General features: G+C 60.8%; 1 protein-coding gene across 1 annotated transcript; it reads left to right on the top strand.

Moving 5' to 3' along the window:
• Positions 1–134: 134 nt before the first annotated feature.
• On the top strand, positions 135–27,354 carry ACACB (acetyl-CoA carboxylase beta). Its single transcript, XM_074921575.1, has 53 exons — positions 135–284; positions 751–1,170; positions 4,984–5,116; positions 5,573–5,711; positions 5,999–6,108; positions 6,289–6,370; positions 6,789–6,887; positions 7,175–7,284; positions 7,533–7,643; positions 7,813–8,022; positions 8,276–8,446; positions 8,738–8,899; positions 9,066–9,229; positions 9,684–9,834; positions 9,916–10,019; positions 10,622–10,703; positions 11,152–11,297; positions 11,375–11,525; positions 12,245–12,379; positions 12,854–13,000; positions 13,106–13,294; positions 13,605–13,705; positions 13,788–13,876; positions 13,953–14,077; positions 14,461–14,574; positions 14,662–14,775; positions 15,156–15,245; positions 15,357–15,475; positions 15,723–15,860; positions 16,566–16,665; positions 16,757–16,864; positions 17,057–17,113; positions 17,491–17,532; positions 17,612–17,827; positions 17,944–18,099; positions 18,780–18,983; positions 19,757–19,912; positions 20,305–20,427; positions 20,619–20,888; positions 21,207–21,304; positions 21,467–21,587; positions 21,797–21,907; positions 22,396–22,539; positions 22,623–22,743; positions 22,905–23,001; positions 23,168–23,264; positions 23,502–23,637; positions 23,952–24,129; positions 24,574–24,686; positions 25,304–25,458; positions 25,680–25,850; positions 26,483–26,619; positions 26,735–27,354. The coding sequence occupies exons 2-53, from the start codon at positions 755–757 to the stop codon at positions 26,859–26,861; spliced, it is 7,140 nt and encodes a 2,379-aa protein (XP_074777676.1). The 5' UTR covers positions 135–284; positions 751–754; the 3' UTR covers positions 26,862–27,354.
• The last annotated feature ends 31 nt before the right edge of the window (positions 27,355–27,385 follow it).

Genomic DNA, 27,385 nt, shown 5'->3' with positions numbered 1-27,385 from the left:
TGTCCTGGCCAGCCATGCCCAGGCCCCCCCTGCTGCTGCTTTACACCCTCCCCTCCAGCAGAAGTTTTCCAGGCGCGTTAACAGGGAAATATTTCTGCTTGACGTTACCGTCACGTGCGAGAGCACAACTGTGCTGCGGCCGCCGGCGTCAGGGGAGGCTGAGGGGGGGCCGGGGCTCCCCCCGCTGTGCCCCTCACACTGGGGTGGCTTGTGGACGGAGTGACCGGCCGAGATCAGCGTGACCGGGAGCCACGGTGCTGGCACGGAGGGGCTCGGCCCCCATGGTGAGTGATCCCTTTCCCCGGGGCAGGGGCTGAGGGGAAGATGGCGGCCTGAGGCGGTTCTCCCTCACCGCCCCCCAGCTTTAACCCGCTTGTAGAGATTTGGGGGTTTGGTTTAAGGGCTCCCCCTCTGCGTGGGGCCAGGGCTGGGGTTGGTGGGGTGCCATCCTGAGGATGCTGCGAGCAGCTGGGGAGGCGGGGAGTAATTCTAGCCCCCTCAGTGCCACGGGAATGCGGAGCAGTGCCGTGCCCCCCGTTATTCCCCCTCCCAGAGCTGCTCCTGTTTTGGGGAGTAAAAATAGTTCTGGCTGAGTCTTCAGTTGCCCCGGCTGAAGGGGGGGTGGCTTGGTGTTGTTAGGGCTGTGGTGTGGGGAGCAATGGGGAAGGGCCTTGGTGTTTTGGGGGGCTGTGACCTTGTCTGACGGGGGGGCCCTTGGTACTCCCTGACAGAGCATCTCCCCCCGCACAGGTGAATGCTACTGGTCACCTTCCTGCTGGTATCGGTGCTGCTTGTCTGGGCCAAAATGTCCAACCCTCAGCCCGGGGAGGAGGAGGAGCTGGAGCAGACCCCAGCAGAGCAGCCGGTGGCTCCCGCCATCACCAAGCCCCCGGCACGGCCGAGCCCCCCGGCCCCCAACCCGCCGCCACGGGCCAGCAAGTGTGCAGTGGGGGAGCAGGAGCAGATCGCCGTGTACAACCCCGCCGCGCTCCGCCGGCCGACCCTGGCCAAATTCGTGCTGGGCTCTTTTGACGACAACTCCTCCGACGATGAGCTGGTCGCCACGGCCTTCAGGGTGGGCAGCCGGCGCAGCAGCCTGGTCGGGGCGGGGGGCACCGGCGCCGAGCCCCTCAGTGTGACCGCGGTGCTGGAGCCCGCTGCTGGCATGAGGTACGGCACGGGGGGTCGGGAGCTGCCGTGGTGCAGAGAGGCCCTGTTTGGGGCGGGCAGATGCTTTTCCTTGGGTGTGTTTCTCAGGGACCCTGTTGATAAAATTGGGGTATGTGTGTGGGTGCTTCTCAGCACTCCAAATTGATGCCCCTGTCCTGCCTCATTTGACTTTAGCATCTCTATTGATGATCTTGATAAGGACATAGAATTCACAGATGACACCAAGTTAAGCAGGAATGTCGATCTGCACAAGGACAGGGAGGCTCTGCAGAGAGACCTGCATAGATTGGATCCGTGGCCAATGTCAATGGGATGGGCTTCAACAAGGGCAAGTGCCAGGTCCTGCCCTTGGGCCACAACAACCCCCTGCATGGCTACAGGCTCGGGGAGGGGTGGCTGGAGCTGTTGGGAGAGAAGGATCTGGGGGTTCTCACTGAGCAGCAGCTGAACAGGAGCCAGCGTGTGCCCGGGTGGGCAAGAAAGCCAACGGCATCCTGGCTTGGATCAGCACTGGTGTGACCAGCAGGAGCAGGGAGGTGACAGTCCCCCTGTGCTCGGCACTGGTGAGGCCACACCTGGAGGGTTGTGTCCAGGTTTGGGCACCTCAATCCCAGAGAGATCTGGAGGGGCTGGAGCGAGGGCAGAGGAGGGCAACGAGGCTGGGGAAGGGCCTGGAGAATCAATCCTGTGAGGAGCCAGGGAAGGAGCTGGGAGTGTTCAGTGTGAGGAGGAGGAGGCTGAGGGGAGCCCTCATCCCTCTCTGCAGCTCCTGACAGGACATTGCAGAGAGGCTGGGGCTGGGCTCTGCTCCCAGGGGATCAGGGACAGGACAAGAGGGAACGGCTGGAAACTGCCACAGGGGAGGGTCGGGCTGGGCAGGAGGAGAAAATGTTTCCCAGCAAGAGTGGTCCGAGAGTGGAACAGGCTGCCCGGCATGGGGAGTCCCCATCCCTGGGGGGGTTTCAGGGCCGTTGGGATGAGCTGTGGGGGATGTGGGGTAGGGGAAAACTTTGTGGAGTTGGGCTGAAGGTTGGACTCGATGATCCCAAGGGGCTTTTCCAACCTGAATGGTTCTGTGACTTGGTGCCACATGAAAAACCCTGATAAAAATATTAACAGCTGCACCCCGGGAAGAGCAGACACTGACAGCAGCTCCACGTGCACGAGCGCAGCAGGGACTGGGGCAGGGGTTGCGCCGTTACTGGGATTTTGGATGTCAAAGAACGGGGTGGAAAGTGCTTTTAGTTCCTTCAAACTCAATTCCCAGCACTGCAGCCAAATGGCCCAGTTGCTCCCGTTTTCTCACAGCTTCCTCTTGCGTTTTGCTGATTCTCTCTGTCCCGGCACCATCTCCCGGTGCTGGGAAAGGCCGTGCTGATGCGCTGGCCGGAGCTGTGGTTGGCACAGGATTGGGGGGCGCGTTGGAAGTGGGGATTTCCTTGTGTGACAAGATGAAATCGGGGTCAGTTGAGGTGGTGAGCATGTGGACAGGCAGCAGCGGGTGCTGCTGATGTTTTCCCTGCGTTCCCCATCCTTCCACGTGCCTGTTCGGTGTATGAGCATTGCTGGGGGCATTTCACGGGGTGTATGTAAACCTGTAAGCTGAGCTGAGCCTTTTCACAGGGCACTTGCACTATTTTTCCACGCAGGTGTTGCTCGGTGCCCGCAGGGCTGGATCTCACAGGGACCCAGTTCGCTTTGCTTCTGCTACAGCTGGGGGGGGGGATGCTAGCACACCCCCTGGTATTGCGTGTGGGGAGGAGTGGGGTACATGGGGTGCTGCTCCTGCCTTCCCTCTGCCCCTGCAACTAATGCAGATAAATTATCCAAGGCAGAAAAGCAGCTCTTTAGTGTATTTGCTATAAGTTGAGATAAAATAGATGAGCTTTGCTCTGTGGGTGCCTTGACAGCAGCTTCTGCCCAGCAGTGGCAGGGCTGTGGGGCAGCTCGCCGCCGTCTGCAGCGGACGGCCGTTACAAATCACTGAAAACAAAGCGCTGCTGCCCAGTTCCTCCTGGCTGCTCTGCTCTGAGTTAAAAATAAAAGACCTTTGGCTGCAGGGACGTGTTGTGAAAGTTGTCAGGCCGGCGGTGTCGCCTTGCCCAGCTGGGGCTGTGGGTGGTTTCCCGCACTGTGCTATCGCTGCTGCTCCACTGGGCTCTAAGGGGGAGGAATTTCCTCGGTCGCTGCCCGAGTCCCGCCGCGGTCAGTGCGGGATGGGGCGGGTGTGCTGGCACCTTTGTCTTGGGGTTCAGGGTGGCAGGAGGGAAACGGGCAGCGGAGCCGGCCCCGGCAGAGCAGAGCAGCGCGGGGGATACGCCGGAGTGCGATAAACCCGATGCAGTGCTCCGGCTGCATGGAAAATACTCTGCATGGAGAGATTGGGACATTTCCCAACCTCCCAGGGGGGTTTGGCGCATTTCCCCTTAAAATAAATGTGTCAAGTGCTACTCGTGCAAAATCCGTTCATTTGGAGGGGGGTTACACCTTCTTCCTTTGCTTATTTATTCCATTCATCCCTGGAATAACAATCACCAGTTCAAAGTCTGGCTGAGTTATGAGGGGTAGGGGGGGGGAAAATGTGAACCTGCTAATTAAAATAGTTGCTTAAAACTCTGGGAAGGCACTTGCCTGGCTGCCAGGGAGGTCCCTGCCTGCCTGCGATGGGCTGCCGGTGTTGCCAGACCCTCCCATGCCGGCCGCTGCCATGCCAGGAGGTGGGAGGCGTGGGGGCTGCCTTATAGCACTGCTGGGGCCACAGCCCTGCCGAGGGACTCGTCCCGCTGCCAGCGGAGCCCGCTGTGACCTCCGGGGATGTGCGATGGGCTCTGAAGCAAGGCATAGACTCCGGAGGGCATGGGAATGCCTTCAGTGGAAAACCACTGGAAGGGTGAGTCTGGCCGGCAGCGTGGTGAGCTCAGGGAGGTGTTCTGGGGTTGTGGATGCTGGGGAAGGGGTGCTCTGTGCCATCCCGTGTGCCTGGTGCCCTTCCTGCCACCCACCCAGGCGTCCCTGGGGGACGTCGGGGGTAGATGCAGCTCTGCAACAGGGGTTGGTGTGAACCAGGAGCTGCACGGGGGCTTTGGAGCAGCCCTTGGCCACTGCAAAGGGGCGTTTGTGCATGTAACGATCCCCACAGCATGTGGGGGGGGTGTCTATGCTTGGTGCTGCATTTTGGCCCCCGGGGAGCCTCCCTGTTCGTGCCCCTTGGAGCAGAGCGCGGTGCACTCCCAGCTGTAAGGGGCATGGCCATGCTGCAGCAGTAGCACTGCTCTGGGCACGGTCCCACACGCTGGCCAAAAACCCCCAGCAGCTCTTTGCTCCCTAAAAACCCAAACCCAAAACCCTGGGGCTGCTGCAGCGGGGCCTCGGGCTAGTCCCTGCGGCTGCAGATCCACTTGTTGCGGTGTTTGAATGAATGTTGGTGCTGGGGGGGGGGTGTGGGGGTGTGTTTTAATTGCAAATCACGCTCTGTTCACCCCGAACTGCTTGCCCCCTATAACTCAGCCGAAAGTTTTCCTCTGCAGTGTTGCAGTGGGTGTTAAATGTCGCTGGGGAGATCCTGGTGTGTGACAGGGAGCTGGTAGCAAGGGAGGTGAATCCCGGTGTCCCCTGCGTGTGCCTGCAGGGTGAAGGGTTTTATTGCTTTCCTCAGAAGAAACCGTGGAGGGGGCACAGCCCCCCTGCTGCAGGCTGCCGGGCAATCTGTGGCTCCGGGGAAGCCCGAGCCAGCAGCAGCACACGTCGTCGTGCCGGGTGGGGGTTTGCTCACGCAGACACGGGCTCGCTGACAGCTGTCGTGTCCCTCCGCAGGCCTAGTATGTCCGGGCTGCACCTGGCGAAGAGGGGCCGCGAGCACAGGAAGATGGATCTGCAACGGGATTTCACCGTCGCCTCGCCAGCAGAGTTCGTCACCCGCTTCGGGGGCAACCGTGTCATCGAAAAGGTCTTTCCCCGCGCGCCCCTGCCTTTGCCCGGGTTGGGGGTTGTTGCTTTTCACGGCGGCATCCATGAGCGTTGTCCCAGTCTCCCGCGCCCGCCAGGCTCGGAGCGATGACAGTCTGGGGCAGCTCAGAGCTGTTTGTGTCCCGGCTTCACCCGCTCTTGTGGGCTGGGAGAGGGGAAACCCTCCCAACACTGCCCTTGCACTGAGGCTGCTTGCGGTGGCTTTGCAAAGGAAGGCCGAAGTCCCCCCCTTCGTTAGCCCCAGTGCTGCTGTTGAGGAGCCTCCTGCTCCTCCCGCACGTACAGCCGGCTGTTGGGAAGCACCCCGTGCTAGCGTGGCTCCGTGCCCAGCCCTCACCTCCGTGTTGCCATCCCTTGGGGCCACACACCCAGCCCTGTACCCCAGCGGCAAGGAGAGGTTTCAACCTGACACCCCACACCCCCCTGTCCCCCCCAGGTCCTCATCGCCAACAACGGCATCGCCGCCGTGAAGTGCATGCGCTCCATCCGCCGCTGGGCCTACGAGATGTTCCGAAACGAGCGCGCCATTCGGTTCGTGGTCATGGTGACCCCCGAAGACCTCAAGGCTAATGCGGGTAATTCCTAAAAACATCCCAGCGAGGGAAGTTCCCTGCCCCGGGGCTGAGCTGGGGCAGCTCTTTCCTTCTCCCTGCGCTGCTGCCTGAGCCGTGGGGGGGGGGCTATGCACAGCGCAGGGTCACACGCTTCCCTTCTGTGCATGCAGATCCAGGGGTAATTAATTTTTTCCCCCCTCCAGCCTCTCTGGGATGGAGCATTTGGGGAGGGGGGTGCAGAGGGCAGCATGTGAGTGGGTCACAGCTCGGGGGACTGGCTCCCCCCGCCACCATGTGCTGTCTTGCAGAGTACATCAAAATGGCAGATCACTACGTGCCCGTCCCCGGGGGCGCCAACAACAACAACTACGCCAACGTGGAGCTGATCGTGGACATTTCCAAACGGATCCCAGTCCAGGTAACAGCCGCTCGCGGGCCTCCCACCTCTTTGCTGAGGGAAGCCGCTAGGGCAGACGGGGCACTCGGGGCGGGGGGGACACATCCCTCCGTGCGGAGGAGCTGGGCACGATGCTGCAGCTGGTGGGAGGATGCCAGCACAGGGGGGTAAGGACTCACACTGCTCCTTCTCTTGTGCCAGGCGGTGTGGGCTGGCTGGGGACATGCCTCGGAAAACCCCAAGCTGCCCGAGCTGCTGCAGAAAAATGGGATAGCTTTCCTAGGTAAGGTCTTGCTGCCTTCCCTGTGCCAGAGGGAGCAGCCGGCGTTGGGCTAGCGTGTGCCTCTGTGTGGCTGGCGTGGCAGCCCTGCAGCGTGGCACTCCTCAGGCCTGTTTTCTGGAGCTGTCCCAGGAATTCTGCTGTTTTCAGGGTTTTCCCTGTAGTTCTCGTGCTGATGCAGAGGGTATTGGGTGGGAGCGGACCTCGTGGGCTTCCCAGCCAGGGCACAGCCAGGGCTGCTCTCTGGAGAAGGGTTGAGCTCCGTCCTGAGCTGGGCAGTGGGTTTTGGGGGGGTTTTCCACGCCCCCACTCTTTGCAGAAGGGCTCATGGGGCCAGCTCAGTGGGGAGCAGCTTTCTGCAGTGTCTGTGCAATGGGGAGGGCCCGCTGGCCCAGCTCACCCCTTTCCTTCCTCTTCAAAGGTCCTCCCAGCGATGCCATGTGGGCGCTGGGGGACAAAATCTGCTCCACCATCGTGGCTCAGACAGTCCAGATCCCCACGCTGCCGTGGAGCGGGAGCGGTAAGTGCCTCCCCCAAAGCCCCACACACCCTCCCCACTCCCTCATTTCTCTCCTCCCTGCCTCTCCTTCTCCCCAAAACCAAGCAGCAGGGTTGGGGTCCCCGGCTCAGCTGGCTGCAGATATCAGGGACCCCACTGCAGCTGAGCAGCTGCTGGTTTGTGGGGGGGGGGTTGGACATGGGGTGCATGGAAATGGGAAATGACATGTGCCAATGTCCCCAGCTCCCTGGGCACAGCCAGCCTGCCACCCCAGCCACGTAACCCTGGTGCAACCCCTGTGCCCACAGGTCTGGTGGCCAAGTGGTCCGAGGAGGCCCAGAAGAATCAGCAGACGATCAGCATCCCCCTGGAGACGTACACACAGGGCTGCGTGAAGAACGTGGAGGAAGGCCTGGAGGTAAAGCTGAGCCCGTGGGCACCTGGTTGTGTCGTTGCCCATCGTTATTTCTCCTTGGAGCCTGCGTGCCCTGGCCCTTTTAGCCTCCCAGTCCACGTAACCAGGAGGCAAGGCTGTTCCAGGGGAAGTTTGTCCCTCTGCATGGACGCACCTCGGGGCAATCCTGCTGGGGGGCGCACGGGGCTGGGGCAGGGTGGACTGTTGGGGTCCAGAACACTTCAGTCACCCCTGTCCTTGTCCCCCATCAGGTGGCCAAGAGGATTGGTTACCCACTGATGATCAAGGCAGCAGAAGGCGGCGGGGGCAAAGGCATCCGGAAAGTGGAGGCAGTGGAGGAATTTGGCACCTGCTTCCGGCAGGTGAGAGGTGCCCGGAACCCCCATCCCCGTCCCACCCTGGGCACGCAGCAGGGCCTGCTCCTCCCCAGGCATCTCACACTTCCCGCCTGCGCTCGCCGCAGGACCTGCCTCCGTCTTGGGATGGATTCTGAGGGCTGATGCCAGAGCACAACCTTCTCCCCTGCTGCAGGTGCAGGCGGAGGCGCCCGGCTCCCCCATTTTCCTGATGAAGCTGGCGCAGAACGCGCGGCACCTGGAGGTGCAGGTGCTGGCTGATGAGGATGGCAACGCCATCTCCCTCTTTGGCCGTGACTGCTCCATCCAGCGCCGGCACCAGAAGATCATTGAGGAGGCCCCCATCACCATCGCAGCACCGTCCGTCATCGAGGTGATGGAGCAGGTGGGTGGCCCTGGTCTTGGGGCAGCACGAGGTTTTAGTAAGAAACTGGTCTGATCCTTGCTGGGTTGATTGTGGGGTTTGGCACCCGAGGCTCCAAAGGAAGAAGGGAGGGACCCCTGGAGCTGAGCAGGGAGCCCAGCCCTGCTCGTCTCGGTGGGTCCGTGCAAGGACACTGCTGCTGGGGACACCCCGGCTCCGGCGCAGTTGACCAGAGGGTCACTGCTGCGCGCGGCGGGCTCGCCCTCTCCCGCAGTGCGCGGTCCGGCTGGCCCAGACAGTGGGCTACGTGAGCACGGGCACCGTCGAGTACCTCTACGGCCAGGACGGGAGCTTCCACTTCCTCGAGCTGAACCCGCGGCTGCAGGTGGAGCACCCTTGCACGGAGATGATCGCAGATGTGAACCTCCCTGCTGCCCAGCTGCAGGTACCTGAGCGCGCACGGGGGATTTGGAGGTGAAGCAGTTTTGGAATTCAGGGTGAAGTGCTGGGCTGGAGCCTGGTGGAGAGAAGCTGCCCCAAATACCAGCATTAGGGTGCAGGTAGAAGCAGTGTAGCAGCCCTCTTTGCCGCTGGCTCCCCCCTGGGAGCAGCTGCCTGCAGTGTGGTGCCTTTTCCCCTCGCTCATCATTCAGACCATCTATTGATATCTCCCAGTTGTAATTTTGATGCTAGAGTCTTGTTCTGGCAGCTAAAATCCTCCTGGTTTCTCGTGCAGATCGCAATGGGTATCCCCTTGCACAGGATAAAGGACATCCGGGTGCTGTACGGGGAGAGCCCCTGGGGGGATACACCCATCCTCTTCCACAGCCCCACCAACACCCCCGTGCCCAGGGGCCACGTCATCGCCGCCCGCATCACCAGCGAGAACCCCGAGGAGGTGGGTCGGGGGGTTGAACCGGGCACGGTCCTGCGCACCCAGACACCCTTCCTGGGCCTTGATCCACATGTAGAGCAATAAACGACACGGGGCTTCCCCTTCCCTGTCGACGCTGCGTGAGTCTCAGGCCTGGTTTCTCCATGTCTTCTGCTCTGTCTTTGGTCAGGGTTTCAAGCCCAGCTCGGGGACGGTGCAGGAGCTGAACTTCCGCAGCAGCAAGAACGTCTGGGGGTACTTCAGCGTGGCGGCGGCCGGGGGGCTGCACGAATTCGCCGATTCCCAGTTCGGGCACTGCTTCTCGTGGGGAGAGAACCGGGAGGAGGCCATCTCGTGAGTGAGGCGGGGAGCGGGGGTCCGTGGGAAGACTCCCAGTCAGTGCGTGAGCTGGGAGAAGTGGTTTTTATCTGAGAGGAACCAGAATGGTGCTGCTGTGCTGTGCAGGGACTGTGTGGCCAAAACTAAAATGTTTGGACTTTGGTGCTGCAGCCCCAGTTCATCAACCTGAACCTTAAGAACACATCACAGTGACCTGCCAAGCACGTGCTTGGTGCCAGCGAGCAGCAGTGTTCGTTCATTCAGTAATTAAGCAACATGTATTGAGTCTGTCTTCCACATTTAAGTGTTTAAATAAGTCAGTGATGACAGTGGGGCTGTTTCATCCAGGTGTGAGGGCACCCAGGGCTCGGGACCTCATCACCCCAGTCCCTGCGTTTCCCTGGTTTCCTCTGCCGAAATCTAAGTGCCACCTCGTCAGTCGTTAACGGAGAATTTTGCTCCCTAAAAGGAACATGGTGGTCGCCCTGAAAGAGCTGTCTATCCGCGGGGATTTCCGGACCACAGTGGAGTATCTCATTAAGCTGCTGGAGACGGAGAGCTTCCAGAACAACGAGATAGACACCGGCTGGCTGGACCATCTCATCGCCGAGAAAGTGCAGGTGGGGGAGCCTGGCTGCCCCGGGCTCGCTGCTGCCCTTCGGGTGTAAGACCCAAACCCTGTTTTTTGCCCCCCCCTGCAGGCAGAGAAGCCAGACACGATGTTGGGTGTTGTCTGCGGTGCCCTGAACGTGGCAGACGCTGCCTTCAGGACCTGCATGACCGACTTCTTGCACTCGCTGGAGAGGTGCGGAGCGGGGGCTGCCCCGGCGTGGGGGGTCACAGGGATTGCGTGTCCTGGCAGCCCCCGTGGCTCTCACAAGTCAGGAGACCTGAATTTTTCTCTCCCTGGGCCATCTTCCTTCCCCTTTTTGCTGCAAGAGCTTTGCAAATCCAGAGGCAGTGCCTGTGGCATCACAGCAGCCTGGGAAACGGGGTGGATCTGCTGTGACCCGCAGCTCCCGCTCCTCAGCTATTGCTTTATCTGGAGAGGAGGAGGAAAAGTTCCACACTGTTGGGAAAACAGCTCTGAGGGGGAAGCGGCTTGGCTGAACAACAGCTTGTGTTTGGCTTTGCGCTTGAATGCCAAGGTTATTCCTCCAGCCTTGGAGGACGCCCGGGGCTCTCCCCCACGCCCTCATCGCAGCGCGTTTTGCCGGTGTCTGGCCCGTCTCCAGACACGTTTTTACAAGGCTCTCACGTGAGTCATTTAAAGCTTGTCCCCTGCAGTCACCTTCACACCGTCCCGCAGTCAGCTCCGAGCCCACCCAGCCTGACCCCGACCCGGCAGTGCCCCTGGCGTCTGGCACACCAGGCTCCCCGGTGCCTGACCCGGGCGCTGTGTTTCAGGGGGCAGGTGCTGCCCGCAGCCTCCTTGCTGAACATTGTCGACGTGGAGCTCATCTATGAGGGTGTGAAATACGTTCTCCAGGTGAGGGCTGGGCCCTGCTGCTCCTGAACCGGCCCCGGGGACGTGTGCTCCTGCCCCGAGGAGAAAGATGCAATAGATACGAGGTTGTCCTTTAAAAACGTGCAACCTAAAAATGAGGTTAATAACCTCATTTTAACTAGATGGATGTTTTCATACATCCTGTTGCCCCGAGTCTAATAAAGAACCTTTTTTTCAACTCAATTAGTTGAACTTGATGCAAAAACTCCCTACTCAAAATGAAAGCAGCAGGTGAGCTGTGAGTTAAATGAGCTCTCTGGTGCAGCCTGAGGTTGCTGCCTCCCACCCTCCCCGGCACAGCCCGTCCTGTGACAGTCTGCTGCTCCTTCACCGCTCCTCGCCCCGAGCACGGGAGCTGCTCCCCTATCCCCCCACCAGCCCCCGGACAGGCCCTTGCACATCTTTCAGAGCCCCCGCTCGCTACCCGCAGGTCGCCCGCCAGTCCCTGACGACGTACGTCATCATCATGAACCACACTCACATCGAGATCGACGTGCACCGGCTGAACGATGGCGGGCTGCTGCTCTCCTACGACGGCAACAGCTACACCACCTACATGAAGGAGGAGATTGACAGGTACCTCCTCGCTGGGCCCCCACCGGCCCTCCCCGCTGCCCGACAGTTGGTTGGTGAGACCTTTGCCTCTCCTTAAGGTACCGGATCACCATCGGCAACAAAACGTGTGACTTCGAGAAGGAGAAGGATCCGACGGTGCTGCGCTCGCCTTCCGCGGGGAAGCTGCTGCAGTACACGGTGGATGATGGTGGCCACGTAGCCGAGGGGAACGTTTTTGCGGAGATAGAGGTAAGTTTTGCAGGAGAGCCTGGGGGAGCAGGGACGGGGAAGGGATCCTACCCCTGTGCTCGGCACTGGGGAGGCCGCCCCTCGCTGAATGGGTTCAGTTCTGGGCCCCTCACCCCAAAAAGGCCATTGAATGACTCGAGCGTGGCCAGAGAAGGGCAACGGAGCTGGGGCAGGGTCTGGAGCACAGGTCTGCTGGGGAGCGGCTGGGGGAACTGGGGGGGTTCAGTCTGGAGAAGAGGAAGCTGAGGGGAGACCTCCTGGCCCTCTGCAACTCCGAGGGGGCAGAGAGGGGGGACAAGTCTCTGGAGCCAAGGCCCCAGCGCCAGGCCCCGAGGGAATGGCCTCAAGCTGCCCAGGGCAGGGTCAGGCTGGCTCTGAGGAAGGATTTCTGTGCAGAAGGGGCTGTTGGGCGTTGGAATGGGCTGCCCAGGGCAGGGGGGAGTCCCCGGGATCCCTGGAGGGGTTGAAGAGTCGGGCTGAGCCAGCGCTGAGGGATCTGGGGGAGTTGGGACCGGTCAGGGGGAGGGTTGTGGTGGGGCTGGAGGAGCTGCAAGGGCTTTTCCAACCTCACTGATTCTGTGGTTCTGATTCTGAGCTCTGTCCCTGCGACGCTGGGGGACAGCCAAAAGGAAACCCAGCGGTGTTGCCGCAATGCTCGAGGTGCTCCGCAGCGTGCGGGTGCCGCTCACTTGGTGACCGTTTCACCCGTCCTCACCCAGGTGATGAAGATCGTCGTGACGCTGGCGGTGGAGGAGGCCGGGCGGGTGCACTACGTCAAGCGCCCGGGCGCGCTGCTGGAGGCGGGCTGCGTCATAGCCCGGCTCGACCTGGACGATCCCACCAAAGTGAAGCCTGTGAGTCTGCTGGTTCCCGGCCGCGCTGCCGTCCCCTCCCATGCAGCATCACGCAGGGCACTGGGGGATGAAACAGGAGCTGTGCTGCCCGGGGCAGCAGCAGGGAAGCGTCCCCGTGCTGGTGATGTTTGTATGGCTGTGCTGCGTCCCGCGGCCGCCTGCGCTGGGGCTCCCCTGGCTGCTCCACGTGCTGCAGCGTTGCTCTGTGTAAGCATCCCGTGCACACTGCCTCAGCGGGCAGAAGCTCACCTGCAAGTTTTGAGGGTGTCTATAGCACTCCGTCTACATCTCCAGTTTTTCCGCATTGTTTTCATGATGGGACACTGGCAGAGACATGAAGCTGAATGTTCCTCTGTACCTAACCAAAAGCAGAGACTGGAGGGGTTGTGCTGGTTTCTCTGGGGCAGGTCCCAGGGGCCTCTGTCCCATGTCGGCAAGGACCTGGGCCAGCCCACCTCTTTCTGCTCTCTCCAGGCACAGCTGTTCACGGGGGGGCTCCCAGCCCAGCAGACCCTCCCCATCACCGGCGAGAAGCAGCACCAGGTTCTCCGCAACGTGCTGGACAATCTCACCAACGTCATGAACGGGTACTGCCTGCCCGAGCCCTACTTCAGCACCAAGGTGGGTGCTGGAGGCAAAGGCCATCCAGGCGTCCTGCCCCGTTGCCTCACGTTTGCCCGTGACGCTGAGATGGGTGCGGGCAGCACCAGCTTCTGCTCCCCACAGGTGAAGGAGTGGGTGGCACAGCTGATGAACACCATGCGGGAGCCCTCCCTGCCCCTCCTGGAGCTGCAGGAGATCATGACGAGCATTTCGGGGAGAATCCCTCTCTCCGTGGAGAAGTCGATCCGGAAGGTGATGGCACAGTACGCCAGCAACATCACCTCCGTGCTCTGCCGCTTCCCCAGCCAGCAGGTGAGCAGCGTGGGGGCTGCCCCCCCCCCCCGGCTTGGCCATCGTTTCTTTTCTAGCTAATTCAGAGTTTCTGCCTGTATTTAGCCCTGCTAAGAAATATTAGAAAAATTCAAATGAGCAAGGGAAACATTTGTGGTTTTACGCTTGTGCTTTTATAGTTGTGCTTTCATATTTATTTGTCACGTTGCGCTTTTCATTTGGGGGGAAAAAAAAACCCAAACCCAAACAGAAGGCTCTGCGGGCAGCAGCGCTGTCCCCGGGCAGCCGGCAGCCCTGCGGCCACGGCAGACCCTGTGCCCTCTCCTCGCAGATCGCCAACGTGCTGGATGCCCACGCGGCCACGCTGCAGAGGAAGGCTGAGCGCGAGGTCTTCTTCATGAACACGCAGAGCCTGGTGCAGCTGGTGCAGAGGTGAGCCCCGCGCTGTCCGTGACACCCCCCCGGTCCCCTCGCTGCCGCCTCCCCGCAGCACGCTGGGCTCTCCGTTCCCCAGGTACCGCAGCGGCATCCGGGGCTACATGAAGACAGTGGTGCTGGAGCTGCTCAGACGCTACCTGCAAGTGGAGACCCAGTTCCAGCACGGTGAGGGCTCGCGGTGGGGGGGGTCTGGGGGGCTCTCTGGGGGGGTCTGCAGCGCTCACCATGCTCTGCCCCGCAGCTCACTACGACAAGTGTGTCATCAGCCTGCGGGAGCAGTGCAAACCCGACATGACCCCCGTGCTGGAAAGCATCTTCTCTCACGCCCAGGTGGCAAAGAAGAACCTGCTGGTGACCACGTTAATTGTGAGTACAGCCCGTGTCCTGAGCCACCAGAACTAAAGGCTGGTGGCAGGGAAAAGCCCGTAAGCCGAGGCGAACTGCATCGCTGTAGGACGGGACGCGGCTGTGGGTGGCTGTCACAGCCCTCTGCTTTCCCCTTGGAAGCAGGAGGACACCTGAGAAATCACTTTCCTGCATCCCCAGGGTTTGGGGTTTCCATTCAAGTGTCTGTTCCTGCCTCATTGCGGGGACTTCTCCCCTCTGTAGCATTACACTGCAGCACTTGGTTCAAAGAGCAGAATTTTGCCCCTTTATCACCTCGGCTCTTGTCCCTGTTGCCCGTGTGGGGTTGGGGTGAAGCCACCCCGCAGCGAGGGGCCCGACCCGAGCCGTGGGGGGTGTTACAGGACCAGCTGTGCGGCTGTGACCACACGCTGACGGACGAGCTGACGGCCATCCTCCACGAGCTGACGCAGCTCAGCAAGACCGAGCACTCCAAAGTGGCACTGAGAGCCCGGCAGGTCAGCCAGCCCGTCCCTGTCCCTGTCCCCATCCCTGTCCCCGTCCCTGTCCCCTGCTCTCCCAGTCTCTTCTCTCTCCCCTTGCAGGTGCTCATTGCCTCCAGCCAGCCCTCCTACGAGCTGCGACACAACCAGGTGGAGTCCATCTTCCTCTCCGCTATCAACATGTACGGACACGAGTACTGCCCCGAAAACCTGAAGGTTGGGAATTGTGTGATATTTTTTTTTTTTTTTTTTTTTTTTTTTTTTTTCCCCATAGAGGAAATTTGGCTTCTGGATGGCTTTGGTGAGGAGGAGGAGGTCTAGCTGCAAGAGACTTAGCCTTAAAAATAGCCCAGATAAAGCAAGCAAAGCCTTGCTGCAGTGTGTTGCTGCCAGTCCCCGGCTCCTCACCCCCTTTGGTGGGGACTGACACGGATCCACGTCTGGGTCCGGCGCTGTCCCCGTGGTGGGCTGGTGGCCAGTCCCACACAGCCCCACATTGAGGGGACCCCTCTGGAATGTGCCTCCCCCCATCCTGCAGTAGGGCAAGGCAGGGATCCCGTTTCATCCTTGCCCTAAATTTTGCTTTCTTCCCCCAGAAACTGATCCTCTCGGAAACCACCATCTTCGACGTGCTTCCCGTCTTCTTCTACCACACCAACCAGGTGGTGCGCATGGCAGCGCTGGAGGTGAGAGCTGGGGAGGGCCACGGGGGGGGCATGTGAGCCCTTGAGGGGTGGCGTGGCTGTGTGGGGGGGCAGCAAGGCCACGGAGGTAACCTCCTGCCACCCCCCTCCCAGGTGTACGTGCGGCGCGGGTACATCGCCTACGAGCTGAACAGCCTGCAGCACCGGCAGCTCTCGGATGGCACCTGCCTGGTAGAGTTCCAGTTCATGCTGCCCTCCTCCCACCCCAACAGGTATGGGGGCCCCCCCCGCGCCTGTCTCACTCCCCTGGACACGGTTCTTTTTGCAAAACTGTTGGGTTTGTATCATCTCCTCCGTGGGGACGCTCAGAGGGGGCTGCCTGCCGTGCTCTCCCTTGGCCAGCGGAGCGGGTTGAGCCCTCTCCGGGTCAGGGCCCCGTGGGGGACCTGTGTGGTCCCTGTCGGACCCAGGGGCAGAGCCTCTGCCCCCCGCCGATGGCTGCCGTGCTCCCCCGTGCAGGATGTCTGTCCCCATCAGCGTCTCCAACCCCGACCTGGCCCGGCACAGCACCGAGCTCTTCATGGACAGTGGCTTTTCTCCCCTGAGCCAGCGGATGGGAGCTATGGTGGCCTTCGACAGATTTGAGGACTTCACGAGGTGGGGGTGCAGGGGGACCTGCCCAGCTGGTCATGCACGTGCCTTTTCACAGAATCAGAATCCCAGAATCATCTGGGTTGGAAAAGCCCCTGAAGCTCCTCCAGCCCCACCATGACCCTCCCCCTGACCCTTCCCAACTCCCCCAGATCCCTCAGCGCTGGCTCAGCCCGACTCTTCAACCCCTCCAGGGATCCCGGGGACTCCCCCCTGCCCTGGGCAGCCCATTCCAACGCCCAACAGCCCCTTCTGCACAGAAATCCTTCCTCAGAGCCAGCCTGACCCTGCCCTGGGCAGCTTGAGGCCATTCCCTCGGGGCCTGGCGCTTGTTTTGGGTGCAGCTGCAGTCGTTAGAGAGCAAAAGAGGGTGGAAGAGCCAAAGGTGGCAGCATCTGGGCAGCACTCGGGGCAGCTCCTGTTCCAGCTGGAGGCTGGGGCTGGGTTATTTTAGGGTCACAGTTACCTGCTGGGGATGTGACCTCTTTTGGGGAGCCTGGGGGAAGCTGTCCTGGCATGGGTTAAGCGTCTCTGCACGTTAACCCAGCAGCACTCAGAGCTGTGACTTTGCTGTGGGCTGGCAGAGCCCGGCTGAGCTGGCACGTGCCCCCAGGCCACTGCGCCAGCACCTGCGGGTCCCTGGGACTGTCCCCTCGGGCGGGGGGGGACACAATGCACTCACCTGTCACCCCATCCCCACTGTTTGGGCAGGAACTTCGATGAGGTGATCTCGTGCTTCACCAACCCGCCCTCAGAGAGCGTCCTCTTCAGCGAGCCGCGAGCCGCCGTCTACGAGGAGGAGGAGGCCAAGGTGGGCGCGAGGCTGCGGCCGCCCCTGCGGGTGGTGCCGGGGTGGCAGCGGGGCTGCTGCTCGGGGTTCACTGCGGGGGTTTTGTTGCCAGAACGTCCACGAGGAGCCGATCCACATCCTCAACATCGCGCTGCGCTGGGCTGACCACGTGGAAGATGAGAAGCTGGTGCCCATCTTCAGAGCCTTCGCCCAGTCCAAGGTCTGTGGCTGGGGCCAGACCCCCCCCCCCCTGCAGACCCTGCAAGCCAGGCCACCGCACCCCAAGGCGCTGCCTCATCTCCACGAGGTGCCCCCCAAAAGCTGCACCCCACAGCGGCCACTTGGGTTGTTTGTTCCCTCGGTGGAGATGTTTATACTCTTGTGACCAGCTGAGTCTTCTCTTTCCATGTAGAAAAACATCCTCATGGACTGTGGCCTCCGCAGAATCACGTTTCTCATCGCCCAGCAGGTGAGTGCAGGCTGAGCCCTGAGACCCTCTGCCTCCCTAAACCACCTGGAAACGTCTAAAAGTACCTGGTAGATGTAGCACTGAGTGATGGAAGTACCTACAGTGCATCAGGAGTTGGGAATTAATTAATGAGGGATTCGACGAGTGATTTATCTCCGATATTATCCTTTATGCTGCCAATGTCTCCAGTAACGTCTGGTTCCTGTGTGGGTGCTTGATAGCTTTAAGCTGCCTTTAAAAGCTGTTGATTACTCCCAGCTCTTTTCCCTTTAGGGGAGGAGGAAGCCTGCAAGTTTGGGTATTTTTAATGAATTCACTGAAAATCGGAAAAATCCTCAGGATGATTCACACTGTGTTCTCTCTCTGTTTTCCTCTAGAGAGAATTCCCAAAGTTTTTCACGTTCAGAGCCAGGGACGAGGTAAGAGCCGTGGTCAGGGCAGAGCCCCCCGGGTGCTGGCTGCCCGCCCGCTCGCCCACCCCTCCCCGTGCTGCTCCAGTTTGCAGAGGATCGCATCTACCGGCACCTGGAGCCGGCGCTCGCCTTCCAGCTGGAGCTGAGCCGCATGCGCAACTTCGACCTGACGGCCATTCCCTGCGCCAACCACAAGATGCATCTCTACCTGGGGGCTGCCAAAGTGCAGGCGGGCGCCGAGGCCACCGACTGCCGCTTCTTCATCCGCGCCATCGTGCGCCACTCGGACCTCGTCACCAAGGCAAAGCGGCGCCGGGGTGTCCCCCTCGGCCCTGGGGTGTGAGGGTGGAGGTTTGAGAGAGTTCTGGGTGCAGGGGTTGCTGCGGGTGCCTCTGAGCACCCTGTGGTTGACTGCAGGAGGCTTCCTTCGAGTACCTGCAGAGCGAGGGTGAGCGGCTGCTGCTGGAGGCGATGGATGAGCTGGAGGTGGCTTTCAGCAACACCGCCGTCCGCACCGACTGCAACCACATCTTCCTCAACTTCGTCCCGACGGTCATCATGGACCCCTCCAAGGTGTGTTTCTGGGTGTCCTGCTTCCCGCTGTCAGCGTGTTGCTGATCTGGGGGTGGAGGCTGCGTTATCCCCCGTGCTCGGTGCTGCTGCGCAGGCAGGCAGCCGCCCCCCACGCTGGCTGTCAGCCCTGGTCCTGTCCAGTGCCCACCAGACGCTGGATGAGGGATGCATTTGACAGCCCCAGAGGTTCCTGCAGCTTAATTGCTGTGTCAGACCTTCACTGTGGGCAGTTTGCTGGGGGGGATGCTGAGATTTCACACTTTGCAATGATCAGGGCTTTTTGTACAGGCTTGGACAAGCAGTTTGCTGGAGAGCAGGAGGGTGAGCAGCAGGCTCTTCCCCCAGGCCATGTGCAGTCTGAAGGAGGGGGGCTGTATCCCTTCAGGAGGGGGGCTGTATCCCTTCAGGAGGGGGGCTGTATCCCTTCAGGAGGGGGGCTGTATCCCTTCAGGAGGGGGGCTGTATCCCTTCAGGAGGGGGGCTGTATCCCTTCAGGAGGGTATGAGGCACCATCTTTCCCAGTCCCCGGTGGAGAGGCTGGATGGTAGCACCAGGGGCTTGCCCCAAGCAAATCCGAAATGGCTGTTTGGGGTAGAAACACAACGGGGCTGCTCCAGCCTTGGCTTAAGGACAGCGTTGTCCCCGGGGCCACGGACCTGTCTGTGCCACCCCATGCCCAGATCGAGGAGTCGGTGCGGTCCATGGTGATGCGCTACGGCAGCCGCCTCTGGAAGCTGCGGGTCCTGCAGGCCGAGGTGAAGATCAACATCCGCCTGACGCCCACTGCCGCCGCCATCCCCATCCGCCTCTTCCTCAGCACCGAGTCCGGGTACTACCTGGACATCAGCCTCTACAAGGAAGTGAGGGACCCCGGCACCGGCAGCGTGAGTAACCGCAGGCGGCGGCTGCGGGCGGGAACCCAACCACGACTGCTTGTGTGAAGCTTTGGGGTGGTTTCTGAAAAAAATCCTCGAGCACCTGCAAGGCTGGTCTGTCCCAGAGCCCCCGGGACTGCAGCAGCGTTCCCAGGGCTGGCCCAGTTTCACTCCCCTCTGTGCTGTGTCCAGTTGGGCACCTCAGGGTGATGTTTATGGCCTTGAGCTGCCCAGGGCAGGGTCAGGCTGGCTCTGAGGAAGGATTTCTGTGCAGAAGGGGCTGTTGGGCGTTGGAATGGGCTGCCCAGGGCAGGGGGGAGTCCCCGGGATCCCTGGAGGGGTTGAAGAGTCGGGCTGAGCCAGCGCTGAGGGATCTGGGGGAGTTGGGAACGGTCAGGGGGAGGGTCATGGTGGGGCTGGAGGAGCTGCAGGGGCTTTTCCAACCGGGATGACTCTGGGATTCTGTTTTGCTCCCAAATGGTGCTGAGCCCCAGGGGTGTTGCTGGTGTGTAGTCAGGCAGTTTTTGGCTTGAGAGGTGAAGGTAAAGGTTAGGGCATTACCAGTCCTTTCAGCACAGTGGTGTTGCTCTCCATCCCCTCAATGGCAAAGAGCAGGGTGGAAAATCATGTTGTTTGGTCGAGAAGAGCCACAGGCACAAGTATCTTGGCCAGGCAAAGTTCAGCAGTGCCCCAGCCTGGCGGGGCTCTCGCACTGCAGTGTTGCGGAGAGGACTCGCCTGCCCGCCGAGGGACGGCAGCCAACGCTCTGCGCTTGCCTCCAGATCATGTTTCAGTCGTACGGGGACAAGCAGGGGCTGCAGCACGGGATGCTCATCAACACTCCCTACGTCCCCAAGGACCTGCTCCAGGCCAAGCGGTTCCAGGCGCAGTCCTTGGGCACCACCTACGTGTATGATTTCCCAGAGATGATCAAGCAGGTGAGTCTGGCTGAGCAGAAAGAAGCTCAAATTATTGCAATTTCTTTTCCTCCCCACCCTTCCCAGGTATTCCCGTCTGGGGAAAAGACTCCTCTCCCCTGAGCTGGCAAATGAGAAAAAGAAAAGAGCCCAAGCGCCAACATTTTGGGTTAGATGAACCATTTCTAAACTGATTCCAAGCTCTTGCAAATTGCCGTAGTTGCCCTCCTGGAGGATGTGAACCAGAAAGCCCCGTGTGAAGGAGGCCTGCAGCAGGGTGGAGGCTCTAACAGAAAGTTTTGCCCAGCCCAAGTGCCAGCCAGCTGCAGGAGCGTGTGTCTGCGCTCGGCAGTAGCCTCGGCGCTGCCGCAGCCCCGCGCTTTCAGCTCCTCCTGCGCGTGGTGTCTCTGCAGGCTCTCTTCAAGCTGTGGGGCTCCTCGGAGCTGTACCCCAAGGACATCCTGACATACACCGAGCTGGTGCTGGACTCGCAGGGGCAGCTGGTGCAGATGAACAGGGTCCCTGGAGGGAACGAGGTACTGGGGGATAATTTAGGAACAAGGCAGGGGGAGGTGGGAGTGGCTGGTGGCTTCCCCGGTCTGGCCGTGTTTAACGCCCGGGGGATGCTCCTCAAGCCAATGTTTTGTCTGTCACCTAACTCAGTCTCCAGTCTGACCCCATTTCCCTGGAGGAGCCCACCCCGTGACCCCGTGCTGTTTTGGGGCAGGTGGGGATGGTTGCTTTCAAAATGAAGCTGAAGACCCCCGAGTATCCACAAGGCCGGGACATCGTGCTCATCTGCAACGACATCACGCACAGGATCGGCTCCTTCGGGCCGGAGGAGGACCTGGTCTTCCTGCGGGCCTCCGAGCTGGCGCGGGCCGAGGGCATCCCCCGCCTCTACATCGCTGCCAACAGCGGCGCCCGCATCGGCTTTGCCGACGAGATAAAGAACATGTTCCAGGTGGCCTGGGTGGACCCTGCCGACCCCTACAAGGTGTGTGAGCACCTCCCCTGCTGCCATCACGGAAAACGACAGAGGACTTGATCTGGGGAAGGACGGATCACAGCTAAACTGGGACATACAACGCTGGGATGGGTGCTGGGGGGTGAGCCCGCACCCAGTGCTGTGGAGACGCTTCCCTCCGCTTTCCCCAGTGGCACGGAGAGAAAGGTGCCAGTGCTGGCGTGGCTGCTCTGCCCATCCCTGGTCCCCGATGCGTGGGGTGGGTTTGGAGAAGAGCTGCATCCCACAGGAGTGTGTACATGGGGGGCTCCACTCCTCCTCCTCCTCCTCCTCTTTTTTTTTTTTTAGGGGTTCAAGTACCTCTACCTGACTCCCCAGGACTACACGAAGATCAGTGCCATGAACTCGGTGCACTGTGAGCACGTGGAGGAAGGGGGCGAGTCCAGGTGAGCTCTGCTCTCCCGGGGGGTGCACAGAGCCAGGCCCTGCCCTAACCCTCACCAGGATGCAGCTCCCACGTCCCGGCTCAGCATCCTGCTACGCGCCTCATGCAAGCGAGTGCTTCCCTCTGTCCTGCCCACACCACCGTGGCTCTGCTTTCCCTGCAGGTACGTCCTCCTGGACATCATCGGGAAGGACAATGGGTTTGGGGTGGAAAACCTGAGAGCTGCTGGTACTATCGCCGGGGAGTCCTCTCGCGCTTACGATGAAATTGTGACCATCAGCATGGTACAGCCGTGGGCCCTTCCCCTGCTCCGCTCCTCCCCTCTCTCCTACTCGCTTTTAAGGTCACCCTGTGGGGAATAACCGGGTACAACAACCGGCCTGGTGCAGCCTGCCCGTGCAGAGCCCTGCAGAGCATCGTCCTCCCAGTGCTCGCGGGCTCTGCTCCAGCTCTCTCCCCAGTAACCCCCCCGTGTCCCCGTGCGTGTGCCCAGGTGACCTGTCGTGCCATCGGGATCGGCGCGTACCTGGTGAGGCTGGGCCAGCGCGTCATCCAGGTGGAGAACTCCCACATCATCCTCACCGGGGTCACGGCTCTCAATAAGGTACCGCGCTGCGGCGCTGTCCCTCACGCCGCTGTCTGCGTGGGCTCCTGCCCTGGCCCGTGGGAGCGGGTGGCAGTTCCCTGCGGGTCACCTCATGGAACCTGCTGGAGGAGCTGCAGGGGGGCTGCAGCCGTGCTCATCCCGCTGAGAACTGAGAGAACGTGACCCCACGGATCTGCGGGGCCGGTTCATGGTGCATCGCTCCGGGGCGGGGTGGCAGAGCTGCCACGGGGACTGTTCAGCTCCGGTCCTGGGGGCACGACCCATTTCTGGGCAGAATCACAGTGGTTTGAGCTGATTTGAAACCTGCTGAGCTTAAACCAGCGCACTTGTGGGTCCCTTTAGGTGTCTAAAGCAGAGTCCTTTCATGTTGACATCACCCTGGTAGGCAGAGGTGGAAATTCAGCCTCAAACCAGACGGAATGTGCCCGTACAGAGGTTTGATTTAACAGAGAGGGATCTGTGTTTCTGTTAATGATCCTGCCTAGGTGTTGGGACGTGAAGTTTACACCTCCAATAACCAGCTGGGAGGCGTGCAGATCATGCACAACAACGGTGTTTCCCATGTCACCGTCCCGGATGACTTTGAAGGGGTCTACACCATCCTGCAGTGGCTTTCGTACATGCCCAAGGTAGGAGGGTGCTGCGGGACGGCGGGGTGGGCCGTTACCCCCGTACCTGCCTGGTGACCTGCCCTGTGGGCTCTCCCCTGCAGGATAACCGGAGCCCCGTGCCCATCACTGCCATAAGTGACCCCATCGAAAGGGAAATTGATTTTGTCCCCTCCAAAGTCCCCTACGACCCTAGGTGGATGCTGGCAGGGAGACCCCATCCGTGTAAGTGAGGGCAGCCTGAGACCTCTGCAGCAATGCCCCCAGATGCGTTGGGTGGCCACAAACCCCCCATTCTGGCAACAAAAGGTGCTTCTTGCTGTGGGTTGGTGCGCAGGGAGCCCTTCCCACCGTTGTGCCTCTCGGCTTCTTCCTGTGCTCTGCAGCTCTCAAGGGGACATGGCAGAGTGGCTTCTTTGACCAGGGCAGCTTCCTGGAGATCATGAGGCCGTGGGCTCAGACCGTTGTGGTTGGCAGAGCAAGGTACGGCCGGGAGCAGGGGATGGAGCCCGAGGGTGGAGAGTGAGCGCTCAAACCCTGGTCGTGGCTCTGCTTTTGGGGTGGTGGAGGGGGAAACACCTCTCTGGAGGGGCTGGGGTGCAGCACGGAGGGGAAGTGGCCTTTGCTGAGACCACCCTGCCTTGTGCAGGCTGGGAGGTCTCCCGGTGGGTGTCATCGCTGTTGAGACCCGCACCGTGGAGGTGACGGTACCCGCGGACCCTGCCAACCCGGAGTCGGAGGCGAAGGTGCGTGGGGAGACCTTCGTTCAGCCGAGTGGCTGAGGAGGAGCCTGGAGGGGAGAGCAGGGGAGCAAGCTGAGTGTAATCCTTTGGCATGTCTTGATTTTCCTTAGAGATGTGAAACCAAGGGTGCTCGGTCAGTTTTCTTCCAGCTCTTGCACACCACATGCCACTAACCTGCCAGGGTGGTGTGCTGGAAGCGCTGGCACCACTCCTAGCACTGCTGCTTGCCATCTTTTGCAGATAATCCAGCAGGCCGGGCAGGTCTGGTTTCCTGATTCTGCTTTTAAAACAGCCCAGGCTATTCGGGACTTCAACCGGGAGCATCTCCCGCTGATAATCTTTGCCAACTGGCGAGGCTTCTCCAGCGGCATGAAAGGTACCTGCGCCTGGGCTGCCCAGACCCCCGTGCTGTGACATTCTGCCGGCACTGCTGCCACCCCACGGGTCCTGGGCTGAGCCAGCCTACCAGGATCCTGCCTGCACCACGCCGAGACGTGGGCTTGGGCTGGGGAGGTGATGGGGCGTTGCCAGGAGCCGGGTCCCAGGGCTTGGTGGCTTCCTGCTGGGCTGGTTTTGGGGTGCTTGTTTGGTTTCTGCAATGGAGAAGGCAGCTTTGGGCTACTAGGAGGAGGCAAAGGGCAATATCCTGGCTCACAGCACACCCAGCCACTAAGTCCCTTTGGCTTTCAGACATGTACGACCAAATGCTGAAGTTCGGCGCCTTCATTGTCGACAGCCTCCGGGATTTTAAGCAGCCTGTCCTGGTGTACATCCCACCGCACGCGGAGCTGCGGGGAGGCTCCTGGGTGGTCATCGACTCCACCATCAACCCCCTGTACGTGGAGCTCTACGCGGACAAGGAGAGCAGGTCAGCGTCCAGAAAACGCGTGTGGAGATGTGAGAGCCTCTGCTTGGGGTCTGCAGAGTCGTAGTCCTGCTGGCGGAGACCTCCAGTCACTTGAGATGGGCGTTCTTTTACCCTTGAGTTAATCAAAGCCATCAGCTGAAAGTTCTGGGGCTCTTTGCGACCGGCGTGGCAGGTATCTCCTTGGGGATATCCTGCGTCCAGCGAAGGCTGCAGGCCAGTCAGACATGGTTCTGGGGGTCAGGAGGCCTTTTCTCTAACCTGAATTAACACATTGGAGCAAGCTGCAAGGAATGGGAGGATAGACAGGAATCCTAGACGGAAAACAAAACCCTTTTAGGTTTTCTGTCTCCCTAATTCTTAGGAGAGAGAGTTGCCTGGACCTCTTGTCCCAGGATTTATTCTCCTGTGCAGATCAGTCCCTAACTTACCAAACTTTCCTTCCAGGGGGGGCATTTTGGAGCCTGGAGGAACAGTGGAGATCAAATTCAGGAAAAAAGATTTGGTGAAGACCATGAGAAGGATCGATTCAGTGTGTGCCAAGCTCGTTGAGCAGCTGGGTAAGGGAAGGGTGTTTTGACTTAATTGGGCACTGGTCATGGTAAGTTAAAACATGAGGCCCAAACAGCCCAGTGGCAACCAGGAAATCCTTTAGTGTTCCTCTGGGAGAATTCTGTGTGGCTTTTCTGAGGGCGGAACCTGCCAAGAGGATGTGGTGGTACTTTAAAACACCTGGATCTCCTGGGGGGTCCATGAACGGTGCTGGACTTTTCTCCCATGCTCTGAGATCGAGAATGGTGACAGCCACGCTGATCAGTGCCCGGTGAGATGCCGCACAGTCGTTAGAGCTGCTCAGCCTTTAACACGCCCGGGGCTCCTCTCGCCCTGTGACCTGCCTGCAGGTCTGGTGGGACCCACATGGTCCCACAAAGTCCCTGTGAGTGCCACCTCCCGCCTCTCTCGTGGCAGGGCCGAACACGGTGCAGCCCTCCGTGGCCTTGGCCCTCCGTGGCCGGGGTGTAAATGCACCGAAGTGAAGGGCCGTGACGCCGGGTGCCGCGTTTCCTGGTGGGGGTGGCTGATGTAGGAGCGCGGAGCGGAGCCCACCCCCCGCAGTGGCCTGTGGGCTCCCTCTGAGGGGTGACGGGTGGGCTGCTCAGCCTGGCGTGTCCCGCAGGGACCCCCGAGCTGTCCGAGGCGCAGCGCAGCGACCTGGAGAAGCAGCTCAAGGCCCGGGAGGAGCTCCTCCTGCCCATGTACTACCAGGTGGCCGTGCGCTTCGCCGACCTGCACGACACCCCGGGGCGCATGCAGGAGAAGGGCGTCATCACGGTGAGCCGGGGCGGCGGCGGGAGGGGGCTCCAGGCAGTGGGGTTTGCAGCAGCATGAAGGCAGGAGGCCGAATCCCCTCCCGAGGGGCTGGGCTGCAGCTCAACGTCCTCCCCGGGCGCCGCTCCCTGCCGCAGCCCGGCAGAGCTGCCTTCAAACCTGCTGCCCGCCAGCTCCCCTTCGTTCTGCGGAGGCAAACGTGGGCTGTGTCCCCGTTTCTGCAGGACATCCTGGAGTGGAGGAACGCCCGCTCCTTCCTCTACTGGCGGCTGCGCCGGCTGCTGCTGGAGGAGGTGGCGAAGGCGGAGGTGCTGAAGGCCAACGGCGAGCTGAGCCACGTCCACATCCAGTCCATGCTGCGGCGCTGGTTCATGGAGACAGAAGGAACCACGAAGGTAGCCCCGACCCCGGCTCCCCGCGGCATCCCTGCGGCCAGGGGGTCCCCGAGGGCTGTCACCCTGCTGCCCCGTCACTCGGCCACTTCGTTGGTGCCTCCTCGAGGGTTTGAACATGCGACGTTCTGCAGCCCGCGCCGGGGTGGGCGGCCGAGCAGCGCCGGGGCTGTCTCTTCAAATCGGGTGACCTCAGTTGGGTGCTGGTGCTCGAATAGACATTTTCTACCATCAGATAAAACTTCCCAGGGCAGAAGGAAGATTTGGGGCCTTTGCATTTGAGCTGCTCTCAAATGCAGGTGCCGTGACACAGCATCGCACTGTCAGTCCTGTGCTTGCTGATCTGGGAAGTGAGGGTGTGCAAAGGAAACACGTTTTTCCTTAACTTCTTACGTTTTAAACAATCCATGAAGGTTTCCTGAGTTTCAATTTTCAGATCAAGCCTTTTACCCAGTGGCTGTTACATGGGAGGGGGGGGAGTGTGATGTGCTGTGCCATGTGTGCAGGACTGAGAAGAAAAAAATCCTTTTGCCTGGTTTTGTCACGGGAGGAGAAAGCTGGAGGCTGCAGCAGAAAGGGGGGGCTCGGGCTGTGCAGGCAGCAGGACCCCCTGCCCACAGTGCTGCTCCCCCCAGGGCTACCTCTGGGACAACAACCAGGTGGTGGTGGAGTGGCTGGAGAAGCAGCTGCGGGAGGACGACAGCACCCAGTCGGCCATCCGGGAGAACATCAAGTACCTGAAGCGGGACTACGTGCTCAAGCACGTCCAGAGGTGAGCGCGGCGGGAGCCGGGATGCGCAGGGCGAGGCCAGCCCCTGGGTTGGGGAGATGGAGCAGCTCTTGCTTCAACCTCCGAGGCAGCTGCCCTCTCCCCTCTTGCCTTGCAGCTTGGTCCAGGCCAACCCCGAGGTGGCCGTGGACTGCATCATCCAGATGGCCCAGCACATCACCCGCGCCCAGAAGGCCCAGCTCGCCCGGCTCCTGTCAGCCATGGGTGACGACGGCCCACCTTGAGCTGGGGGTGGGCAGGGGGGGCACCAGGACACGCTGCTGCTGCTCAGAGGCCAGACCTCCCCTCCCCACCCAGTTCCTCAGCCCCTGAGCTGGAGCCTTGGGCTTGTACTTGCCTAAATCAGCGTTTATACGGTCTTGCCGCCTGTGCAGCGTCCCCTCTGGCGCTGGGTGCGTTCCTCAGAGGGGCAGCTTGGCAGAAGATAAACTTGTCCCAAGCGAAGTCTGGTGCAGAAGTTTGGTTTTAAAAAGATTCTAAAAATCTTTCACTGTGTTTTAGTTGCAAGCCCTGGCCTTAAACTTTAAAACAAGCACCACGAGACTGGTCAGAGCGGGAGGTACAAACCGCCCGGCCCAGGCACCCCGGGGGAGAGGGACGCAGGCGGAGGGTCCGTACGGCCGTGTGGAAGCTGGCCAGGCACTGGCACGAGGAAGTGTAACCCTGCTTAAGAAGCAGTCTCAGACTGACGGTTTATAATAAACTCAGGAACTGTGAGTTGGTCTCATTCTTCCCCTTGCTGGGGAGC

The sequence above is a fragment of the Athene noctua genome, chromosome 17, assembly GCF_965140245.1.
Source record: "Athene noctua chromosome 17, bAthNoc1.hap1.1, whole genome shotgun sequence".
Taxonomy (NCBI): Eukaryota; Metazoa; Chordata; class Aves; order Strigiformes; family Strigidae; genus Athene; species Athene noctua.
The sequence above is the reverse complement of the archived record's forward strand: the minus strand, read 5'-3'. Positions and strand labels throughout refer to the sequence as shown.